The following is a 23,426-nucleotide window of genomic DNA, read 5'->3' as shown; positions in this document are numbered from 1 at the left end:
TATGGATTCAACACGGCCGGGTGTAAAGTTACCGTGCCCCGGGCTGTAAGACCCATCTAACTGTTTAATTGGGATAATTGGAGTATTCCAGGAGGACTAAATAGGCACCAAAAACCCCGCTTCCAAATCTCTGAATGCTTTCATAAATAGCACAAATAGCTTCCCAAGAAACGGGATGCTGCCTTATACTCACAGACTCCACTCCAGGTTTTAGTTCCACCACTGGAGGGTGGTGAGCTGCAAAACCTGGCAGGTTATCCTCAGCGCACATCAAACAACCTCCAAATCTCCTCCGGAGAATGCCTTATGGTCATTCTCTAACTATCTTCATCAAAAGAAATTGTTGCCCCTAATTTGCTCAGCATATCCCTGCCTAGCAATGGAATAGGGCACTCAGGAATGTACAAAAATTCATGCTGGATTTCAGCTTCCTTAAAATCACACATCTCTGATTTCAAGACCTGCCGCCCCATAATCTGTCCTGACACCCCCTGAACCTGGATTTTATGGGATCCGGGGGGCTGCAATCTGCTTACTTACAACTGATCTTCCTGCTCCCATATTTACCAAAAACGTTCTGTACTGACCCCCTATTTTCATTGTAACTAATGGCTCAGGCGGGGGTTCTTCCAAGCCTGGTCCCCCTCAATCTGACCAAGTCATGTCTGCCAATCCAATACTTTCCGCTTTCTGCTGCCCTGTGCCCTCTCCAAATCCTCTACCAAAAACCCCAACCCAAACTTGTCTGTCCAACCTTCTGCTCAAACCTCTCCTCTGTCCTCGCTCTCCCCTTCTCCCAGAGAGCTGCCCACGCATCCCTGACCCAAAATCCGCTCTTCTCATCCCTCTACTTCTCACCATCTGTCTTGGGCATTCCTTTTCCCAAGTAATTCCTTTTCCCAAATAATTTTATTTCTATACCACCCTTCTCCCGAAGGACTCAGGGCGGTGTACAGCCTATTTTGTTAAAAAAACCAGACAAACACCAGAAAGGAGAAAAAAAGTTTTAAAAGCATCTCTTTTCCTCTTTCTCCCCTCCAAAGGAAGGGGGGGAGAAAAACCCCCTTGCATCCCACTTCGCAGTGCCCCTGCCAACAAACCAGCCTCTTTATTCATCCGTGCCTCCTGCTCTTTCTTCTCCACCTACAGCCCCCACAGCCTCCAAATCATCATCATCATCATCATCCTCCTCTCCCTCACTCTGACTGCTACCTCTAGGCGAATGACTCCCCTTGACTTTTGACTTCACGCCAGGATCACTCATACACCTCTGATTTCCTCCTCCGCTCCCTCCAGCAGCCCCCTTACTTTTCCTGCCTGCTCAGATACACATAACCCGACTGTTTCAGCCCTACATTGCAATAAATCCTCAGCTTTTTTCAACAGGGCTCTCACCCATTGATCAATATATTGAAATTAATCAGGATATTTATCCTGATTCACTACAATCACTCCCCACAACTTATCCACTGTTTCTTCCCTTAACCATCCCTGAGGGGGAGGGGGTCAGCCCATCTCCCTTTGTGGCCACACATGTTTACATAAGAATTTTAATTGATCCTTTGATCCTTTCGGATAGGCAGGGTTGCTAAAATACTTGTCAAAACCTTTTAACATGCATGCCAATGGAGTATTTGGCACGCTCTGAACCCCATCCCTTCTACCACACTGCCGTCGACTCATAGCCCCGGAAACTCACGGCCACTAATGAGAAATACGACGGCTTAACCACCCACACAACCTGACATGGACTTCATTAGGGTAGCCATCCCGAGTCCGAGGGAGTGATCAAATCCCTCCGTCTGTCTTCAAATGAGACAGGTACAATTCTTTTACAATATACTCACTTAAAATGCTCCCACTCCGTAGATTCCTGGCCAGGAATTTGTTCAGACCACCTTTCCTGCACTGCAGGGTTCTTGGACTCGATCAGAGCACCATTGGGGCCATGGGGGTATCGCGGCTGTCTCCCGGAGACGTATCTCCGCGGCGCCTGGAGAATGTTCAGGAGCGACCTCCCGATGGTCCCGAGGGGTCGAAACGGTCCTCAGCGAAATATCGCCTTGCACCTAGTCCCGGCGGAGTCGCCAGCTGTTGTAGACAAAATAACGGACTGGGCAAGATCTTCAATGCAGGAAAGAGTTTATTGCGCAAGGTTCAAACAGTCCAAAGACAAGAAAAGGGTCTGAACGCCGATGGCTTCTTCTGGCCATGTATTTATACAGTTTAAAGGCAAAAGTATTACAGAGAGTGATGCATTTCACACGTAGAAGCTACCCTTTAATCTATCTCTAGGAAAGACATAACAGTCCTGTTCCCACAGGCTCAGGTTTTCAGCTCCGGAGCTCAAGACATAACAAAAGGAGATAAGAGGCTAGAAGACGCCTCAAGGGCAATAAGGAAGCAGCACCCCTTAGTCAGGGATATGCATGACATTTGGGATGCAATAAACATTAAACAACAGAATGTATCTGTTTAGGGTCAGTTTGCCCTTTTACAATTCTGTACCTACGTCAAATACCGTTTGTCATCTCAGCACCTTGGCACGGAAGAGGCACTTCTGTCTTGACCAAAGATTTGGATTTCTAATATTTGAGTTTTATCCCAATATCGAATCTTAGCCTGGCTCAGTTTCACCAACAGATGGCAGGTTGAAATCCCCCATGACCATAAGTCTGGGGGTATCCACCGCCACCCCGGCTACTACATTGAGCAGCTCGGGCAGGGCCGCCGCTATGTGGCAGGGAGCCAGGTACACAATCAGCAAGCCCATCTGCACCCCACAACCCCACTTCACAAGGAGGGACTCACATCCGGCTATCTGAGGTACAGTGGCCTCCCTCGGACAGAGACTTTCCTTAATAATAGCTGCCACCACCACCCCTACCCTGAGCCCTCAGCTGATGGAATGCACGGAAGCCTGGTGGGCACATTTCAACGAGGGCAACCCTCCCCTCCCGGCCCAACCAGGTCCCCGTAATACCCGCCAGGTCAGCACCCCACTCTTGAACAAGATCGTAAATGAGGGGGCCTTAATTTATCACGGACCTGGCATTGCACAACATCAGCCAGAGGCCCAGGCCCTGAGGGTCTGCACAACCCGGGGAACGAGAGATGCATTGGGGGCCGGAGTGTGCAATCGCTCGCAAACAGCGGGTGCGCACTCCCAAAACCTGATATGACCCCCTGCTATCACCATATCTGCCCCTCCCACCCACAATACTAATCAAACAGCCCTCATCCTCGTCCCCCTGAACCCCCTCCGAGCTCCCAACCCCATCCCTCCAGCCACGACCGTCAGACCGGCTATGCTGCCCTGTGGCTATATGGATCCCCCCAGATCTCTTCACATAACCAACTATCCCCCTCCCGGAACCCCTTAAATTTTTTTCTAAAAACTTTCTCAAAAAAACCCTCAACCCCCTTCTCGCAACATGCCACCTCTCAGGGTTCCAAAACCCGTCATCAAGGTAGGCCCTTGATAGTGTGGAGGGCCAGGCCTGCGAGAGGGGGGAGTCTCACAGTGCAAGGAGCTCGGCCGCCAAGTACATCTAAGAACCGAAGGATGGAGATGACATATATATATTTATTTATTTACGGCATCATTTTTAAAATAATTATTTTACTATTATGTAGCATATGGCTGACATTTTTTATTTTTTATTCTTGTTATGTAGATTGTATTTTATTTTATGTTTAATTTAACATATTGTATCTTTCCTTTTAATATTTTGTGCATCCTCAATAGCTGTGAGACTATGATGGGATATCAAACAAACAAATAAGCAATCTGTAAATTAATGTAAGGCCATATTGCTTTAATACTAGAACAACTATTTCCCCTCTGTATTCATACAAATGGGGAAATGTTCTGTATTTCTTTTAAGTTTTCATTGCTGTCAGTAATTACAGGCTGGTGTACAGTTATTTACATGCCATGATTTCCTAGGTCTTGAATTCTGAATTATTGACCTTTCCATTGTCATTATCAATTCCCACATCAATTCCCACTTCATCTCCTAGTGGGCAAGAGGTTTTTGTGGAGACAAGTGCAAGTATAAATTGCAAATACTCTTAATGAGGCAGAGCTTGGGGAAACCTCAATTGGTTTAAGATATGAAACTTTTGTACATTATGATGATACTTGAAGCCTTGGTCTTGGTGCATTTGCCTGAAATGATGTCCATGATTCCCAGTGCTAAATGTAGGACTAACGACCCTCTGCCTTTTCTTCACAAGCAATATCAATCAGGAGATTTCATAATTGTTGGCATTTTCTCTCAGATCTACATCTACTATAGAATAATAGACTTCAGGAGACAACCATCTAAGGAGCTTTTTGGTACTACTATGTAAGATGTTGGCATTGTTGTGTTTTTTGGCACCACTATGTAAGATGTTTTACAGACAGACAGAAAAAGAGAAAGAAAAGAAGGAGAGAGAGAGAAAGAGAGAGATGAGAGGGAGAGAGGGAGGGAGGGGGGAGAGACAGAGAGTATTTTTATGTAGGAAAATAGATGGACAATAAATTATGAATAATTAGATGATGAATGGATGGATGGATGGATGGATGGATGGATGGATGGGCAGACAGAGATAGATAGATAGATAGATAGATGATAGATAGATAGATAGATAGATAGATAGATAGATAGATAGATAGATAGATAGATACAAACGTTAATCTAAGTAAAGCTATGCCATGCATGATGGGAAGAATGTATTTTAACAGAATACTGTACATAATGCTTATTTTAGGGTTATAACTCCAATGTATCAACACATCCTCGCTTTAGAGTTTGCCATCATGGAAATCAATAGAGATACCTCTATTTTACCAAACCATACCTTGGGGTTCCATATCTATAATGCCTACTTTAATCCAAGATGGACATACCGTGCCTCATTGGAGCTCTTCTTTACAAAGGGCCAATTCATACCTAACTACAACTGTGATACTCAAAACAGACCAATAGCAGTCATTGGAGGACCTTCTTCTAACATCTATCTATACATGGGTAATATCCTTTCCCTGTACAAGATGCCACAGGTATGTTGTTTCCTTGGAATTCAGTGGCAGGAGATAAAAATCCATATAATATTTTTTCTGTAAAAATCTTCAAGGGAAAAAATATTGTAATAAAAATGGTACATTTTAGGAAATTTATGCTGCTAGAGATTACAAGTGAATTTTGGTGTGTTTTGGTTATGCCACAGAACCTTAATTCTTCAGCTTTTTGATGTTTCAAGGGGCTAGGCTTGGGGACATTTTTCAGCAAAATCAATATTCTCCAAAATGAGTATAATCACGTTTCACTCATCCTAGTATTTGGAATAGTTTTTTAGGAGTTAGTATTGATTTTGTTTCAGTTTCTCTCTGGCCTGCTAGCGTTCTCCTTAGACATAAAATGAAATTATCTTGAAATATTGCACCAATAGTATTGAAAACAACTGGATAATCTTTTTTACCAATTAAGTAATATATTGTAAATTAATATTTATCTTAATGATATTTAAGTTGGAGTGAACAAATTGCATTACTTAAATATTTAAGTGATACAGTTTTTGCTCTCTGAATTAAATCTTGTATCTTGAGATATGATATTGGAAATTCCAGATATGGAGTTTATTCTGTAAGTTTTTCTATGGTAACCTAACATGATATGATTCATCTCTGAATTGGGAACTGGTGTTCCAATGCAACTCTGAACCACTGACCTATTTTGGTGATGTAGCTCAGCCTTAGAAGTGATGGCATAGCAATCTCCATGCACCGATGGAGATCTGCTGATTGAACTTACTTAATTAAGTCATGAGAAATGCTGAACATTCCTGCTCCATTAGCTCATCTTGAATATGAACATGAAACTTACATGGATTCCGGCTTCAGTTTCTAATTTAGCAGACAAAATAGGGAGAGAATCCGATTGCACATCAACTTTTCACTTTACAGTCATTTTTTCCCCTTTTTATTGTTTATCTCTCTGTTTCTAGATATTGTATGGTTCTGCTCCTGAAATTAGCACAAAAGAACAAACTGCTTTTTACCAACAGATGTTGCCGAATATGGACAGTCAGTACAAGGGAATTTCTCAATTATTGCTATATTTCACGTGGACATGGGTTGGGATGTTGCTAGTAGACAACGAGAGTGGTGAAATGTTTCTGCGCAGGGTGCTTCCCATGGCTACCCAGAGTGGCATCTGCTTTGACTTCATTGCAAGATTTCCCAACCCTGTTCATTCAAATAATCTGAAAAAGATGGGCGAAATAGGACTTAACATGTACAGATTTGTTATGAAAAGTAACGTCACTGTGGTTGTAGTTCACGGTGAAAGTGGTAACATGATAAATCTAAGGTTTCTTTCCAGTAAATTGAAAGACAATGATTTACCACTATGGACAAAAGGGAAAGTCTGGATTATGACAATCCAGATGGATTTCACATCAAATTCATTTCAGAGAAATAAGGATCTGGTTTTCCTTCATGGTGCTTTATCTTTTGCAATTCACTCAGAGAAGGTATTGGGATTCCACCAATTTCTTCAGATGAGAAACCCAAACTTGGAAAAGGAAGACAGTTTTATCAAGATCTTCTGGGAAAATGCGTTTGGATGTTCCTTCCATCCTTCTGTAACGAAAAAGGCAAATGGGGCCACTTGTACTGGAAAGGAGAAACTGGAGGTTCTTCCTACATCTGTCTTTGAAATGGAAATGAGTGGCCACAGCTACAGTGTCTACAATGCTATCTACGTGGTGGCACATGCTTTGCATGATTTCTATTCATCTATAATGAAATCTAGAGAAGGGAGGCAAATCAAGGGGAAATTTTTGAATCAACATTTATGGAAGGTAAAATCCCCCAAAAGACAAATTACAGATTCTCATTCTATCTTCCTACTAGATTTCAGAGGAAAAAACAAAAACAAAACATTCTTCCAAGGATTCATTTCTCCAATTTAGGTGAAACTGAGAAGTTTTGGTAAATATAAAGTTAGCTATTTACTTTTTAACAGTCTAAGACCAAGTAAATGTAAAATACAGTATACCATTGATATATCCATATGGAACAAAAAAGTTTCTATAAGCTACATAGCAATAGCACTTAGATTTATATACTGTTTCACAGTGTTTACAGCCCACTCTAAGCGGTTTACAGAGTCATCATATTGCTCCCAACAATCTGGGTCCTAAAGTTAGTTATAAAAAGTTTGCTTTTCCTTTCAAACACCTGGATATTAATAATTTAGTAAGACTAAACATGATTTATTTCTAAATGATAATTTATTTTGAAACACTGTATTCAATATATTTATTTGGTCTAAGAACAATATGTTACGTTGCTCATTTGGTATTACTTTTTTCCTTATATGTTTTTTCTTATATGTTTACTGACCCTGCTCATTTGGAGAAGTTTCTGAAATCCAAAAACATACTCAAAATTCAATTTCTTTTAGAAGAAAACCATGGAGACGGTTTTCATTTCGGTACTAGAAACTTTATTAAAATGTATTGAGGTCCTCATCATTACAAATTTAACATATTTAAATAAATTTTAAAGCCTTCTGCAACATTCTTCCGCTTATATTCTTTTATACTCTCCTCAATATAAACTTTTTTCTCAATTATTTTTTTCAAAAATCTGCTACAAATAATTACTCTGATTTAAATTGCTGAATAATCCAATCTAGTATTTTATTTTATTTCTTCTGTTTCATTCTGGTGCTCTGAAGATTCTATAATCATAGTTACAATCAATAATGTAATTTATTATTGCTGTTATTATTATCTTTCATGTTTTACAAACCTTGAAAGGATTTCTTGTCTATATACTTTAAAGGGGAGAAAGAGTGCTGTTGTACATCCTGATATATATCTCTGTTTGTCTTATTTTCTGATTTAGCTCAACTACATGATCAGAAGAACATCATTTAATAATAGTGCTGGACAAAAAATTGGGTTCAATGAAAATGGAGAATTAAAGACTGGATTTGATATTATCAATTGGATCACATTTGAAAATTTGTCTTTTAAGAAAGTCCAAGTTGGAGGCATAGACCTCAAGGACTCCAATGAAAAAATGGTCACCATTTATGAAGATGATATTGTATGGCCAAGCAGGTTTAACCAGGTACGGACCGGTCACATTGTGTTCAGTCCAGATTTCAATACTTGGAAAGCTTACTTAGAGGCAAACTATTCCATAAAAATGAACTTCAGAAAGAGAATTATATTCTCTCCCTGAAGCGTCTCCAGCCTAGCTGTTGGTTTATTCATGTGGGTAGCATCACAGTTAAAATAGGGCAAAAAATTTAAAAATAAAAGATGCAAGGTTAAATTATGTACGAATTAAATAGACCTTGCCTGGAAACTAGCAACATTGATTGTGTTCCATCATGCTGCCATGAGGTCCTGAAACATACATTGATCAGGGCACAAAGGGCAGGCATACATATGTTTTGTTGTCTGAATGTCAACACAACTACAAAGAATAGAAGCAACTGGATATCCCCATTTGTTCAGAGTGTTTCTGGATCTTGTTGCACCCATGCACAGTCTACTCAATGGTTTTCATACTTCTCAGATTTTGTCAGACCCAGGTGCCAGTTATTCCATTGGTCCCATCCAGTATTACTTCTTTGTAGCATTCCATAAGTCACTCTGCTTTAAATTCTTCAAAGTCTTCCATCCACCTAAAGAAGCTTTTCCTGGACTTTAGTCTTTGCTGAGCTGGTTATCAGCCACAGAGAGGGTCCTGTCTAGATATTATTTGAGTCTTTCTCTATATATGCTGCTGTTAAGACATTCGGGTGTTCCTTCGACAACAGCTGGCTAATCTTTTCAATCCAGAAGCATCCAAAGTATAGTGAAGTGCTGATTTCCACCTGTGACATTCTGTGTATGTAGCCTAGCTGATAGACTAAGAAAGTCATTCATTAGTGTTCCCTAGGATACTTTCTAGGGTAGTAGGTGGGTAAATGGAGAGAAATGGAGTAGGCCACAAAGAAAGTTCACACCTTGCATGTAAATTTTATGGGAAAACTTTGCCATTCACTAAAAGCCTTACAGGTGTTCAAAAGCAAAAAAAGGCAAGCAACACTTGTAAATCTATGCCTCCGTAAAGTGGTCTTTTTATTGGCAACAAATTAAGTATTGTGCTCTATAAACTCGCACTGAGGTCAAAAGGTGTTCAAATACTTTCCACCGAAAAGCAGACTTTGCTGTCTCACATTATTATATCAAAAGAAAAATTTGATGGAATGACATTTCAGGAAATACTGAAAGAAAATGAGATCTCACATTTCCAAAGATAAACTTTTTTTTTAATTATTTATTTATGGACAGACCCAGCCACTTTCTCTGTGTAATGGGAAGTGTGATTCAGGCTACAGTAAGATTAAGATAGAAGGAAAACTATTTTGCTGCTATGACTGTCTTCGATGTCCAGAAGGGAAGATTTCTAACAGGGAGGGTAAGAGATATTGTATATATCTACCTTAGCAAATGAATGGGATTGTCAAATGTACCATGGGGAATTTTCTGTTTTCTGCCAACTCTTTCACTTGGCAGATTAGACTAGAAAATGGGGATAAGTAATTGAATTGCAAGCATGTTCATTTTTGGTAGCAAGAAGTGAATTTATGCAAATAATAGCTGAATATCTGTGCTTCGCGACAAAACTATGTGATCTGGTTTAACGAATTGACTCTACTTGAAAATTAATGAGTAGTTATGATCGGCCTCTCCTCTTCCTTTCTCTCCCTCAAACTTGACCCACAGAAGCCTCCCCTATCCTATCCATTCTCTTCCTTAGCCTTGCCCCACAGAAATCTCCCGTATCCTATCTCCTGGTTGCTGCTGTGAAATTACAACTGAAATTGAAACTCCTCTCCTCTGCTTGTGTTTTGCATTTGGAATAGATTTCTTTTCAGGTGGGGTGGGGGAGTAGAACTTCTTAGCATCAGAGTGTGTTAATCATAATATAGGAAATACTAATGCTCTGATGGTCATTTCAAAAATCCTTTCTTAGTGAGCACCTAGCAGCCAAGGGGAACATAGGTGGCAAATTTCAAGTTTGTAGGCTTTACGGTTCTGGAGATTTCGTGATTATGGCATGAGTGGTTTTCACTTTTATATATATATAGATAAGTTGATGGCAACTAACTTCATGTACTACATGTATTTTTTCAGAAATTAATTGGCAGTCCTCACTTTGAACAATTGCAAAATCAGTTTTTATTCTTTCAATGCAACTTCAACATCGATATTTTCTTTCATAGACATGGATGAATGTTTTCAATGTCCAGAAGATCAGTATCCCAATGAGAAGCAGGTTTTGTGTCTCCCCAAAGTTACAACATTCTTGAACTACAAAGGAACATTGGGAACAGTTATGTCTACTTCTTCTCTTTTTTTCTCTTTAATCACAGTTGGAGTCCTTTGGATCTTTATTAAGCATCAGGACACTCCCATTGTCAGAGCTAACAACCGAAACCTCACATATGTACTCCTTGTTGCTCTCCTGTTATAATTTCTTTGTATTTTGCTATTCATTGGGAAACCTCATAAGGTGACATGTCTCCTTCGTCAAACTGCCTTTGGCATCATCTTCTCAGTGGCCATTTCTTGTGTTTTGGCCAAAACCATCATCATAGTTCTAGCTTTCATGGCTACCAAGCCAGGGTCCAAGATGACCAAATGGTTGGGGAAAAGACTTGGCACATTTCTAGTAACCTGCTGCTCCTTTATTCAAATTAAAATTTGTATTATATGGCTGATCATCTCCCCCCCATTCCCAGATGCTGACATGAAGTCAATAGCAGAAGAAATCATTCTGGAGTGTAACGAAGGATCTGCCTTCATGTTCTACTGTGTCTTGGGTTATATGGGCTTCCTTGCCATTGTCAGCTTCACACTGGCCTTCCTAGCAAGGAAATTGCCTGATGCTTTCAATGAAGCCAAGTTTATCACCTTCAGCATGTTGGTCTTCTGCTGTGTTTGGTTGTCCTTTGTTCCAGCATACCTGAGTTCCAAGGGAAAATATATGGTTGCTGTGGAAATCTTCTCCATTATATCTTCCAATGCTGGATTACTGCTTTGCATCTTTTCTCCCAAATTGTACATCATTGTGCTGAGGCCCGATTTGAACAAAAAAGATCAGCTCAAAAGAGAAAAGAACAGAGTACCATAAATTTAATTGCTGTTTCCTATTTTGCATCAGGTATCAGGAAGTTAAAACCTGTTGTGTCTAGGACCAGGGTAGAAACTAGGATATTGTGAGTTCTACTCCTGCCTCATACATGTTCTATTGTGGAGAAAAATAGAAGGAGGGAGAAATATTAGATATTTTTGCTGCCTTGAATTAGTTATAAAAATGAATAATAGCAGGAGAAAGAAAAATCTTTTTTTTTAAAAAAAAAATCCCTCTACAAAACCCTTTAAATGATATATGGATCGTAAGTCCAGAACAACTAAATTTATAAGATACTAGACTAGAAACCAGTAGACTGAGGCCTTAGGCATGTATATATAGAGAGATATTTATGGATAGATGAGAGAGGGAGAGAGAGAGAGATGAACATGGAGATAGACACTGAAATATGTGGATTTATATGGATATATATAATACATAGATATAGATATTTACAGTAACTTTAACCATCAGGGTAAATCTTTAAAAAAACGCACCATAAAATTCTAATAATAAAATTCTCTGTTCTAAACTCCAGTTTTCACCCAGAGGGTAAATGGTGTTCATACTTGGGGGGGGGGAGATGTTCCACAGGAGTGCATCATGATAGAGAAGACTGTCCTCCAAACCCCCAATTGATGGAATTCCTTTGGAAACCGGAACTTCACAGAACTTCTCCCTCAAAGCCTACACTATGAGGAAATGCAGGCTTGGAAATAACCAGGCCTTCAGTCATGGGTGGTTTAATTTTAGTTTTAGCTGTGGTTACTCTGAAATAATTTTACAAAGCACACACACACACACACACACACACAGTCACTCATGCCCTCGTCACCTCCCGCCTGGACTATTGTAATGCTCTCTACATGGGGCTCCCCTTGAGAAGCATGCGGAGGCTCCAATTGGCGCAGAGTGCGGCCACGCGGGTGGTTATGGGAGCAACATGGTGCTCCCGTGTAACACCTCTCCTGCGTGAGCTGCACTGGCTCCTGGTGGTCTTCCGTGTGCTCTTCAAGGTTTTGGTTACCACCTTTAAAGCACTCCATGGCTTAGGACCTGGTTATTTACAGGACCGCCTACTACCACAAGCAGCCTCCCACCGGCCGGTACGCTCTCATAGAGAGGGGCTCCTCTGGGGGCCGTCAGCCAAGCAGTGTCGACTGGCGGCCCCCAGGGGGAGGGCCTTCTCTGTGGGGGAACCCACTAGCTGGAACGAGCTCCCCCTGGAGATACGGAGGATCCCGGATCTGCGCATCTTCCTCCATGCTCTTAAGACCCTTTTATTCCAGCAAGCCGGCCTGGCTTAATTTTTCTCCCCTTTCTTTTAAATTTTAAATTGAAATTTTAATTTGTTTTAAATTTATTGGGATTTTAATTGTCGTGGGCCATATTATTTAATTTGGTTTTAAATTGTTTTTAACTTTTGTATTTCTGTATTTTATCCTGTGCCTGTTCACCACCCTGAGTCCTTCGGGAGTAGGGCGGTATACAAATTTAATAAAACCTAAAACCTAAACCTAAACAAAGCACTCTGTTCTTGGTTGCAATCCCATGATTTTTGTTGTTCTGTTTAATGCACAAGCCCAGAAGCCATGCATATTCATACTACCTCAATTTGTTCACACCTGTGACAGGCTGGTATTGATTGTCTAGAAGAATGCCATTTTTTTAAAAAAATTGATTTATATGCCGCCCTTCTCCGGAGACTCAGGGCGGCTTACAATGCGTTAAGTAATAGCCTTCATATTTTTGTATATTTATACAAAGTCAGCTTATTGCCCCCACAAACTGGGTCCTCATTTAACCTACCTTAGAAAGGATGGAAGGCTGAGTCAACCTTGAGCCTGGTGAGATTCAAACTTACAGTAATTGCAGACAGCTGGTATTAATCACAATGCTTTTAGTCTGCTGAGCCACCAAGCCTGGTGGCTCAGCAGAATTTCTCAGAATTCTATGTAAAGCACTAAGAGCAAGATATTTTATTTATTTATTTTCATCAAGCATGTATTAGATAATAGATACAAGTATAAACATGATTATGACTAATCATTGAGATTCGGAGTTGCCAATTGTTCAACCATTCAGTCCCATAATCAGGGTCGCTTTGTAGGGCAGCAGTATTGTCAGTGGTGTTGAATAGTTTTACATCATCAATGAAGAGTATGCAGCTGCTTATAATATGATTGCAAAGGTCATTTATGTAAAGCAGAAAGAGTGTGAGTGCTAAAATGCTGCTTGGGGGCCACTGCTTTTAAGTGGTGCAGGGTTTGATAGGGCGCTCCCTATTTTGACGACTTGTTGCCTGTTTGACAGGAACGCGTCTATCCATATGTACAAGGGTCTGAAATGTGGTAAGAGCTTAGTTTGTGGTGTACCACTGAATCGAAGGCATTGCAGAAATCTATGTAAATTGCATCTATTGCTTTACCCTGCTCAAGTTGCGTGGTCCAACTGTTTCTGCAGTATAGGAATTGCAGATTACAGGACAAATTTTTCCTGAAAGCAAGCTTGTTAGAGAGTAGGTTCATTGCCTCTCAGTGGAGGATAATGGATTGGTTTACGATTGATTCCATGACTTTGCAGGTGACGCAACACATTGAGATTGGTCTGTAATTTTCAACTTGGCTGGGGTCTCCCTGTTTGAAGATAGGAATGATCGTGGCCAATGACCATAGGTCTTGGCAAGGAAAATGGTTCTGAAAGATACCTGATAGATTGTGCTTAGAGGTTCGGTTATTGCAGTGGAAAGCTTTTTCAAGAAGTAGGGACATAATCCATCATAATTTCATGATCCTTTGTTTATTGTTTATTTGACCATTGATTTAAAATCCTATACCCATTAATTTCTCGACATGGGGCTGGAATATTTGAATCATTGCCTCAGGTTTAACATCTGCCATCCTACAGTATCAAATCTGGTAGAAGAGATATGTGGGTCTGTTTTGCTAAGGAATTACAAGTCTTTTCTGCCATAGCATCTATCATGTAGGACCTCCCCACCCCCAGTTGAGATTGTTACCATTTTTCTTATCTTACCCCATCTTTCCTTCTATTACCTTCTCCTATTAGTATCTTTTGATTTATCACTTTATTCTTTGCATCTTATGATTTATGATTGTATCTTATGATTTATGATTATGATTTATCACATTGTTGTTTGTATATACACTAAATGCTTATGTACTGTACACTGAGAGCTTATGTTTGTATGTACATTGTATATTTACTGTATGTTTGTAGTTTGTATGTACATAGAGAGCTTATGCACCAGAGACAAATTCCAATCACACTTGGCCAATAAAAAATTATGTTCTGTTCTGTTCTTTGCCAATTTTGTGGAATCTTTTATCAACAGACATGGGAGGTCACAATACAGAGGCAATTGGATCAGGTGGCTCCATTATTCATTTGATGCCCCCTCATAGCCTTTCATAATATTACTTTTTTTTTACTTTTTGTATTTTTTAAAGTTGTTTTTATGGCACCCATATGATGTGGTATAAGGTAAAGGTTCCCCTCACACATGTGTGCTAGTTGTTCCCAACTCTAAGGGGCGGTGCTCATCTCCGTTTCAAAACTGAAGATGTCTCCGTGGTCATATGGCTATCATGACTAAATGTCAAAGGTGCATGGAACATTGTTACCTTCCCACCAAATGTGGTCACTATTTTTCTACTTGCATTTTTTACATGCTTTCGAACTGCCTGGTTTTCAGAAGCTGGGACAAGTAACAGGAGCTAATCCCGTTACATGGGGTATATGATGTGTGGCCATATAAATGTGATAAATCAAAATCTGACTTCATGAAAGCGATGGGGCGCTCCCATGTGACACCCCTCCTGCGCGAGCTGCACTGGCTCCCAGTGGTCTTCCGGGTGCGCTTCAAGGTATTGGTTACCACATTTAAATCGCTCCATGGCTTAGGGTCTGGGTACTTACAGGACCGCCTTCTGCCACCGATAGCCTCCCACCAGCCAGTACGCTCCCACAGAGAGGGACTCCTCAGGGTGCCGTCAGCCAGACAATGTCAGCTGGCGACCCCCAGGGGTGGGCCTTCTCTGTGGCAGCACCTGTCCTCTGGAATGACCTGCCCCCGGAGATACGTAGGATCCCAGATCTCCGTGCTTTTCACTGTGCCCTTAAAACTTTTTTATTTCATCAAGCTGGGCTGGCTTAAATCCCCCCCCCTTTATTGAAGCCAATAAAATCAGACTTGAAGTCACCAACGTCCTCTGCTCCAGCAATCCACCCAGAAAAAATTTACACCAAAAGGAACAAAAAGCACTCACCAACTTGAGTAAAGACAATAACATAATCATTCTCCCAACAGACAAAGGCAATGCCACAGTGGTGATGAACACATCTGACTACCAAGCCAAACTATCCAACTTACTCCAAGACCCCACTTACAAACCTCTAAACACAGACCCCACCACCTACCTGGAAAAAACCACCAAATCCAAAATAAAAGCCTCTCCCTTCAGTGAAGAGATCCAGCAAAGACTCATCCCCAGAGAGAAATCATCCGGATGCCCCAAGCTCTATAGCCTCCCCAAGATACACAAAGAAGGAACACCACTCAGACCCATAGTCAGCTCCATAGGCTCACCTCTACAGAATCTTGCCAAATTTCTTGCCAAACAACTTCAGCCCTACACAGAATCCATCAACTCATACATACAAAACTCATTCCACTTCATAGAAACAATAAAGAAACAAAACCTACAACCCAGCGACCTACTTGTGAGCTTCGATGTCATATCCCTCTTCACCCAAGTGCCTATTAAAGAAGCCTTGACAGCAATCCAAAACAAATACAAACCTCCTAAACACATCCTAGATCTGACCAACCACTGCCTAACCAACACATACTTCATCCACAATGGACAAAGACACAAACAGAAAGAAGGAGCACCTATGGGTTCACCCCTCTTACCTGTCATCGCAAACCTGTACATGGAACACTTTGAAACCAACGCCTTAGATAAATCTGAACACAAACCCAAACTCTGGCGGAGATATATATATCTCAGCTATATATATATAGCTGACTTTGTATAAAATATACAAAAGTATGAAGGCTATTGCTTAATGCATTGTAAGCCACCTTGAGTCTCCAGAGAAGGACGGCATATAAATCAAATTTAAAAAAAAAATATGTAGATGATACTTTCGTAATTTGGCCACACGGGAAAGAAAAACTGGACAACTTCCTCACACATCTCAACAGCCTACACCCCAAAATACAATTTACTATGGAAACAGACGCTAACAACAAACTTCCCTTTCTGGACGTCCTATTCTACAAGAAACCCAATGGCTCCCTAGGACACACCATCTACAAGAAAAAAACACACACCAACCGCTACTTAAACGCACAATCACATCACCACCCTGCACAGATCAACTCCGCAGCCAAAACTCTCATCTCCAGAACCAAACGCCTAGCCGACAAAGACTACCTGAAAACTGAATTACACACTCTCACAAACCTATTAATTTCTAATGGATTCCAAAGAAACACTATCACCAACCTAATTCAAAGGGAGACACCTCCCAAGAACCAAGACACAGAACAGGACAATGACATCATCCTCCTCCCTTACCAAAGGGACCACAGATAAAATCAGCAAAATTCTCCACAAACACAATATCAAGACAGCCTTCTGCACTGACCAAAAAATAGCCAACATCTTAAGAAACCCAAAGACAAGATCCAGCTAGAAAACCAAGGAGTCTATGAAATACCATGCAAAATCTGTCCAGCCACATACATTGAACAAACTAATAGGAGAATAAATGCACGCATTGCAGAACACAAGAATGCAGTCAGAAAAGAAGAAAAAACTTCTTCTCTTTTCCAGCATCTTAACACTACAGGACATGAAATTGATTTTGAAGGAACCAAATTAATCTCCAAAACTGAACACCTCAACAAGAGAATAATTATGGAAGCCATTGAAATAGAAAAACGCCGCCATAACATGAATAAACATGACGATACCTCCCGCCTACCAGACATCTGCAAACTAGCCCTTGTCAACAAACGAGTCCCAGCACCCACAGACAGAAAAATCTACACCCCAGAAGCCAGACACACACACCCCGAGATCTCCAACCAAATCACATTCCAGCCAGCCACAAAGATGAAGCCCTGCCACCTGGTGGAGAAAAACCGACCATACACCCAAAGCCAAGCCAATAGACACAGACTGCGACCAATCAGAATGAAGAGGTGGGGCCATCCTAGCAAAGCAGACTACCAGCACCAGATTTTGAAATAGTAACGACAGTTGCTGCAGAAGACCCCTTGCATAAGCCTGATGATGGCAGATGAGATTCTGCCGAAACGTTGCCAAAGTGCTCTCAAACTTACACTGGAGAAGACCCGAATACACCAAGACTTGCATACCTGTACCCATGAAAATCAACAAATATACATACATACATACATACATATATACATACATACATACATACATACATATATATATATATATATATATATATATATATATATATATATATACACACACATACATACACACACACACACACACACACACACACACACACACATATATATATATATACACACACATATTCTCCCAATAGAATATATACATATATACATATATATATATTCTTGTCTTTTCGTAGGCCTTTATGTGTATTTTTCTCTCGGCCGGGTTTTTTCCCTATGTAAATCAAGATCTTTATACAGTCCTAGCTCAGTGAAATCCCATTCACTAGTTTATAGGCTTTTTCAGACATAGATAAATAGATCTATTTCTATTTTGACCTTTACGGGGAGGAGACATGAGATGAGGGTGTGGCTAACCGATGAGGATTAATTAGTTTGAAATAGATCTATCTTAGTCTCCCTTTAATCTCCCAATAGAAAGCAAAATGCTGGTTTGATGTCTGAAAAAGCCTAGAAACTGGTGAATGGGATTTCACTGAGCTATAGCTGTATACAGATCTTGATTTACGTAGGAAAAAACCCGGCTGAGAGAAAAATACATACATACATGCATGCATACATGCATACATACATACATACATACATACATACATACATACATTCTTACTTTTTCATAGGTTATATGTGTGTTTTTTCTTTTAGCCAGGTTTTTCCTACGTAGCCAAGATTTTTCTACAGCCCTAGCTCAGTGGAGTCACATCCACTCGATTCTGGGCTTTTTTTCTTCTGGCATATATATATATACTAGCTGTACCCAGCCATGTGTTGCTGTGGCCCAGTCTGGTGCTTCCACTGGGCTAAAAGAGCGAGGCTGAAGTTCCAAACTTTCCATGAACATTTGGTGGGCGTGTCCAACTCAACGTCACTCACTTTCATCAGTCATATGACAGCCCGCAAGCCACGCCTATGCAGCTGGTGATTAGGGCAGAGAACCGGTTACTAAAAAACAATGGGAACCACAAAATCCTCCCTCTCTGTCTCTCCCTCTCTCTTTGTATCTCTCTATGTCTCTCTCTCTCCCCATCTGTATCTATGTCTCTCTCTCCCCCCCCCTTCCCCCCTCTCTCTGTATCTCTCTCTGTCTCTCTCTTCCCCCCTGTATCTCTCTATGTTTCTCTCTCTCCCCATCTGTATCTCTCTATTTGTGTCTCTCTCCCCCTCTCTGTATCTCTCTATGTCTCTCTCTCCCGCCCTCTGTATCTCTCTCTCGCTCCCCCTCTCTCTGTATCTCTCTCTGTCTCTCTCTCTCCCCCACCCTCTCTCTCTGTATCTCTGTATGTGTTCTCTCCCCCCCCCCCCGATCTCTCTATATTTCTCTATGTATCTCTCTCCCTCTCTCTCTGTTTATCTCTGTCTCTGGCCCGGCCTCTTCTGCATCCTCCGCCATCGCCCTTACCTTTTCAGGCCAGGCCTTCGCAGCTCTCCGCACCATAGCATGTTATGTTAACAATATATTTGTTTCTACTCTGCTATCTATCTTAAGATAGAGCTCATTACTTTAATTTACAACTATTTATATTTTATAGAATTATGAATTTCTATATCTAAGTTTCTATTGCTATGTTTGTAGCACTATATTTTTCTTATCTGGTTTTTAGCTCTTTAAATCTTTCCAATCGAATCCAATCAATCTTTAATACAGGTAGTCCTTAATTTACAACAACAACTGAAATGAAAATCTACGTTACTAAGTGAGAAATTTCTTAAGTGAGTTTTGCCCCATTTTCCCACTTTTTTTTGTTGCCACATTTGTTAAGTGAATCACAGCAGTTGTTAAATTAGTAACCCTGTTGTTAAGTGAATCTGGTTTCTCCATTGACTTTGCTTGTCAGAAGGTTGCAAAAAGGGATCACATGACCCAGGAACAGTGCAACCATCATAAATGTAAGTCAGTTGTCAAGCAGCTGAATGTAAATCACATAACCATGGGGATGCTGCAATGGTCATAAGCATGAAAAATGGTAATAAGTCACTTTTTTCAGTACTGTTGTAACTTTGAATGGTCAGTAAGTGAATTGTTGCAAGTCAAGGACTACCTGAGTCTTCTGTACCTGGACTGCTGATATTTTTTGTTGATATATTTTGGAATTATATCTAGTGAAAAATTTGTGATTTAATTTTCAAAATTCATGTGGTAAAATGTTCATTTTCTTTCATGGCATTGCCAACATTTGTTACTAAGTAATTTATCTATCCTGGAAATTATTGATGGAGTGACATTTCATAACCAGTCTGGTTTTCCCCAAAATTCCCTTCATCTGTGCTTCCTATAAGTATTCAGGTATATATATGCAAATGCCCATTTTTAGACATTTCATTCAGTAAAAACACAACTGCAGCTGTGGTGAATATGTTTCCTCAGAGAACAGAGCAACAATTTTTATAGCATTTTTAAACATGTAAACACGTATGTGCTACCTGAGTCTTCTGTATCTGGACTGCTGATATTTTTTTGTTGATATATTTTGGAATTATACCTAGTGAAAAATTTGTGATTTAATTTTCAAAATTCATGTGGTAAAATGTTGGTGTGTTGGTTTTACGTCCAGCAGGTGGCGCTGTTTTTCAATGTTTGTCAATGTCTTTCAATGTTTTCCAAAGTTTTTCATGTTTTTACCTGTCACAGGTGTGACATGTATATAATATAGGTATATAAAAACATGCCTGTAGTTGAATGCAATGTTGTGTCAAAATTTGAAACCAATCGGTGAAGAACTTTAGGAGATGTGCGGTTATGTACAAACGGACATTTAAATTTCTATTTATATAGATTGTGTGTGTGTGTGTGTGTACAGCATCATTTTTAAAATAATTATTTTACTATTATGTGGCATATGGCTGACATTTTTTTATTTTTTATTCTTGTTATGTAGATTGTAATTTATTTTACTTTTAATTTAACATATTGTTTCTTTCTTTTTAATATTTTGTGCATCCTCAACAGCTGTGAGACTATGATGGGATATCAAAGAAACAAATAAACAATCTGTAAGGCCATATTGTTTTAAAATGGAAGAACTTTTTTTCCTGTTTTCATACAAATGGGGAAAAGTTCTGTATTTCTTTTTAGTTTTCATTGCTGTCAGCAATTAAAGGCTGGTGTACAATTGTTTACATGCCATGGTTTCCTAGGTCTTGAATTCTGAATTGTTGATCTTTCAATTGTCATTATCAATTCCCACATCATTGTTTCAACTTCATCTCCTAGTGGGCAAGAACTTGTTGTGGAGACAAGTGCAAGTATAAATACTCTTAATGAGGCAGAGCTTGGGGAAACTTCAACTGGCTTACGATAAGACACTTTTACACATTATGATGATACTTGCAGCTTTGGTCTTTCTGCTCTTGCCTGAAATAATGTCCATGATTTCCAGTGCTAAATGTAGGACTAACGACCCTCTGCCTTTTCTTCACAAGCAATATCAGTCAGGAGATTTCATAATTGTGGGCATTTTCTCTCAGATCTACATCTACCGTAGAATGATAGACTTCAGGAGACATCCATCTAAGGAGCTTTTTAGCACCACTTTGTAAGATGTTTTACAGAGAGACATAAAAAGAGAAAGAAGAAAAGGATATAGAGCAGAGAGAGGAGAGAGGGAGGGAGAGAGGGAGAGTATGTAAGGTAGGAAAATATATAGATAGACAATAGCTTATAAATATTAGATGATGAATGGATGGATGGATAGATAGATGAACAGACAGACAGACAGACAGACAGACAGAAATGGGTTAGATAAACATTACAAACTTTAAACTGAGTTGACCTATACCATCTATGATATTTTGGGAAGTATGTATTTTGACAATATATAATGCTTATTTTAGGGTCATAACTCCAATGTATCAGCACATACTCGCTTTAGAGTTTGCCATCATGGAAATCAATAGAGATATCTCTATTTTACCGAACCATACCTTGGGGTTCCATATCTATAATGCCTACTTTGATCCAAGTTGGACATACCGTGCCTCATTGGAGCTCTTCTTTACAAAGGGCCAATTCATACCTAACTATAGCTGTGATGCTCAAAACAGACCAATAGCAGTCATTGGAGGACCTTCCTCTGACATCTATCTGTACATGGGTAATATCCTTTCCCTGTACAAGATGCCACAGGTATGTTGTTTCTTTGGAATTTAGAGGCAGGAGATAAAAATCCATATAATATTTTTTTTTCTGTAAAAATCTTCAAGGGAAAAAATATTGTGATTGTAATAAAAACTTTACATTTTAGGAAATTTATCCTTCTAGAGACTACAACTGAATTTTGGTGTGTTTTGGTTACACCACAGAACCTTAATTCTTCATCTTTTTGATGTTTGAAGGGGCTAGGTTTGGGGATATTTTTCAGAAAAATCAATATTCACCAAAGTGAGCATAATCTTTTCCCTCTTTTCTTTTTAATATGCAAATTTTAATCTATTTTTTAAATGATTGGGGTGTTTTAATTTTTCTGGGCCAAATTGTTTAATTCGATTTTATCCTGCTTTTTAAATTTTGTATTTATGTATTTTACTGTTTGGCTGTTCACCGCCCTGAGTCCTTCTGGAGTAGGGCAGTATACAAATCAAATAAAGATAAAGAAGATAAAGAATCAAGATTCACCCAACCTAGTATTTGGGATTTTTTAAAGGAGTTAGTATTGACTTTGGCCTGCTAACATTCTCCCTGGAAATAAGCTAAAATTATCTTGAAATATTGCATCAATAGTATTGAAAACAATTGGATCATCTTTTTAACCAATTAAGTAATATATTGTAAATTAATATTTATCTTAATGATATTTAAGTTGGAGTGAACAAATTGCATTACTTAAATATTTAAGTGATACAGTTTGTGCTCTCTGAACTAAACCTTGTGTCTTGAGATATGATATTGGAAATCCCAGACATGGAGTTTATTCTGTAAGTTTTTCTATGGTAACCTAACATGATATGATTCATCTCTGAATTGTGAACTGGTGTTCTAATGCAATTCTGAACCACTGACCTATTTTGCTGTTGCAGCTCAGCCTTGGAAGTGATGGCATAGCAATCTCCATGCACCGATGGAGATCTGCTGATTGAACTTGCTTAATTAAGTCATGAGAAATGCTGAACATTCCTGCTCCATTAGCTCATCTTGAATATGAACATGAAATTTACACGGAATCCGGCTTCAGTTTCTAATTTAGCAGACAAAATAGGGAGAGAATCTGATTGCACATCAACATTTTACTTTACAGTCATTTTTTTCCCCTTTTATTGTTTATCTCTCTGTTTCTAGATATTGTATGGTTCTGCTCCTGAAATTAGCACAAAAGAACAAACTGCTTTTTACCAACAGATGTTGCCGAATATGGACAGTCAGTACAAAGGAATTTTTCAATTATTGCTATATTTCACGTGGACATGGGTTGGGATGTTGCTAGTAGACAACGAGAGTGGTGAAATGTTTCTGCGCAGGGTGCTTCCCATGGCCACCCATAGTGGCATCTGCTTTGACTTCATTGCGAGATTTCCCAACCCTGTTCATTCAAATAATCTGAAAAAGATGATCGAAATAGGACTTAACATGTACAGATTTGTTATGAAAAGTAATGTCACTGTGGTGGTAGTTCACGGTGAAAGTGGTAACATGATAACTCTAAGGTTTCTTTCCAGTAAATTGAAAGACAATGATTTACCCCTATGGACAAAAGGGAAAGTCTGGATTATGACAATCCAGATGGATTTCACGTCAAATCCCTTTCACCGAAATAAGGATCT

At 39.6% G+C, this 23,426-nt stretch overlaps 1 protein-coding gene across 1 annotated transcript; it reads left to right on the top strand.

The window, feature by feature from the left end:
- Positions 1 to 4,116: 4,116 nt before the first annotated feature.
- On the top strand, positions 4,117 to 11,191 carry LOC139324480 (vomeronasal type-2 receptor 26-like). The gene is made up of 6 exons (XM_070954192.1): positions 4,117 to 4,352; positions 4,759 to 5,050; positions 5,995 to 6,852; positions 7,904 to 8,131; positions 9,346 to 9,472; positions 10,800 to 11,191. The coding sequence occupies exons 1-6, from the start codon at positions 4,117 to 4,119 to the stop codon at positions 11,189 to 11,191; spliced, it is 2,133 nt and encodes a 710-aa protein (XP_070810293.1).
- The last annotated feature ends 12,235 nt before the right edge of the window (positions 11,192 to 23,426 follow it).

The sequence above is a fragment of the Pituophis catenifer genome, unplaced genomic scaffold (assembly GCF_029215685.1).
Source record: "Pituophis catenifer annectens isolate HBS135680 unplaced genomic scaffold, rPitCat1.0.hap2 SCAF_15, whole genome shotgun sequence".
NCBI classification, from domain to species: domain Eukaryota; kingdom Metazoa; phylum Chordata; class Lepidosauria; order Squamata; family Colubridae; genus Pituophis; species Pituophis catenifer.
The sequence above is the reverse complement of the archived record's forward strand: the minus strand, read 5'-3'. Positions and strand labels throughout refer to the sequence as shown.

Coding starts and splice junctions, on each gene's coding strand:
- LOC139324480 (XM_070954192.1), top strand. CDS start 4,117: ATGAAACTTTTGTACATTATGATGATACTTGAAGCCTTGGTCTTGGTG. Junction 6,853..7,903: donor TGAATCAACATTTATGGAAG/GTAAAATCCCCC, acceptor TTTCTGATTTAG/CTCAACTACATGATCAGAAG. Junction 9,473..10,799: donor GAAGATTTCTAACAGGGAGG/GTAAGAGATATT, acceptor CCCCATTCCCAG/ATGCTGACATGAAGTCAATA.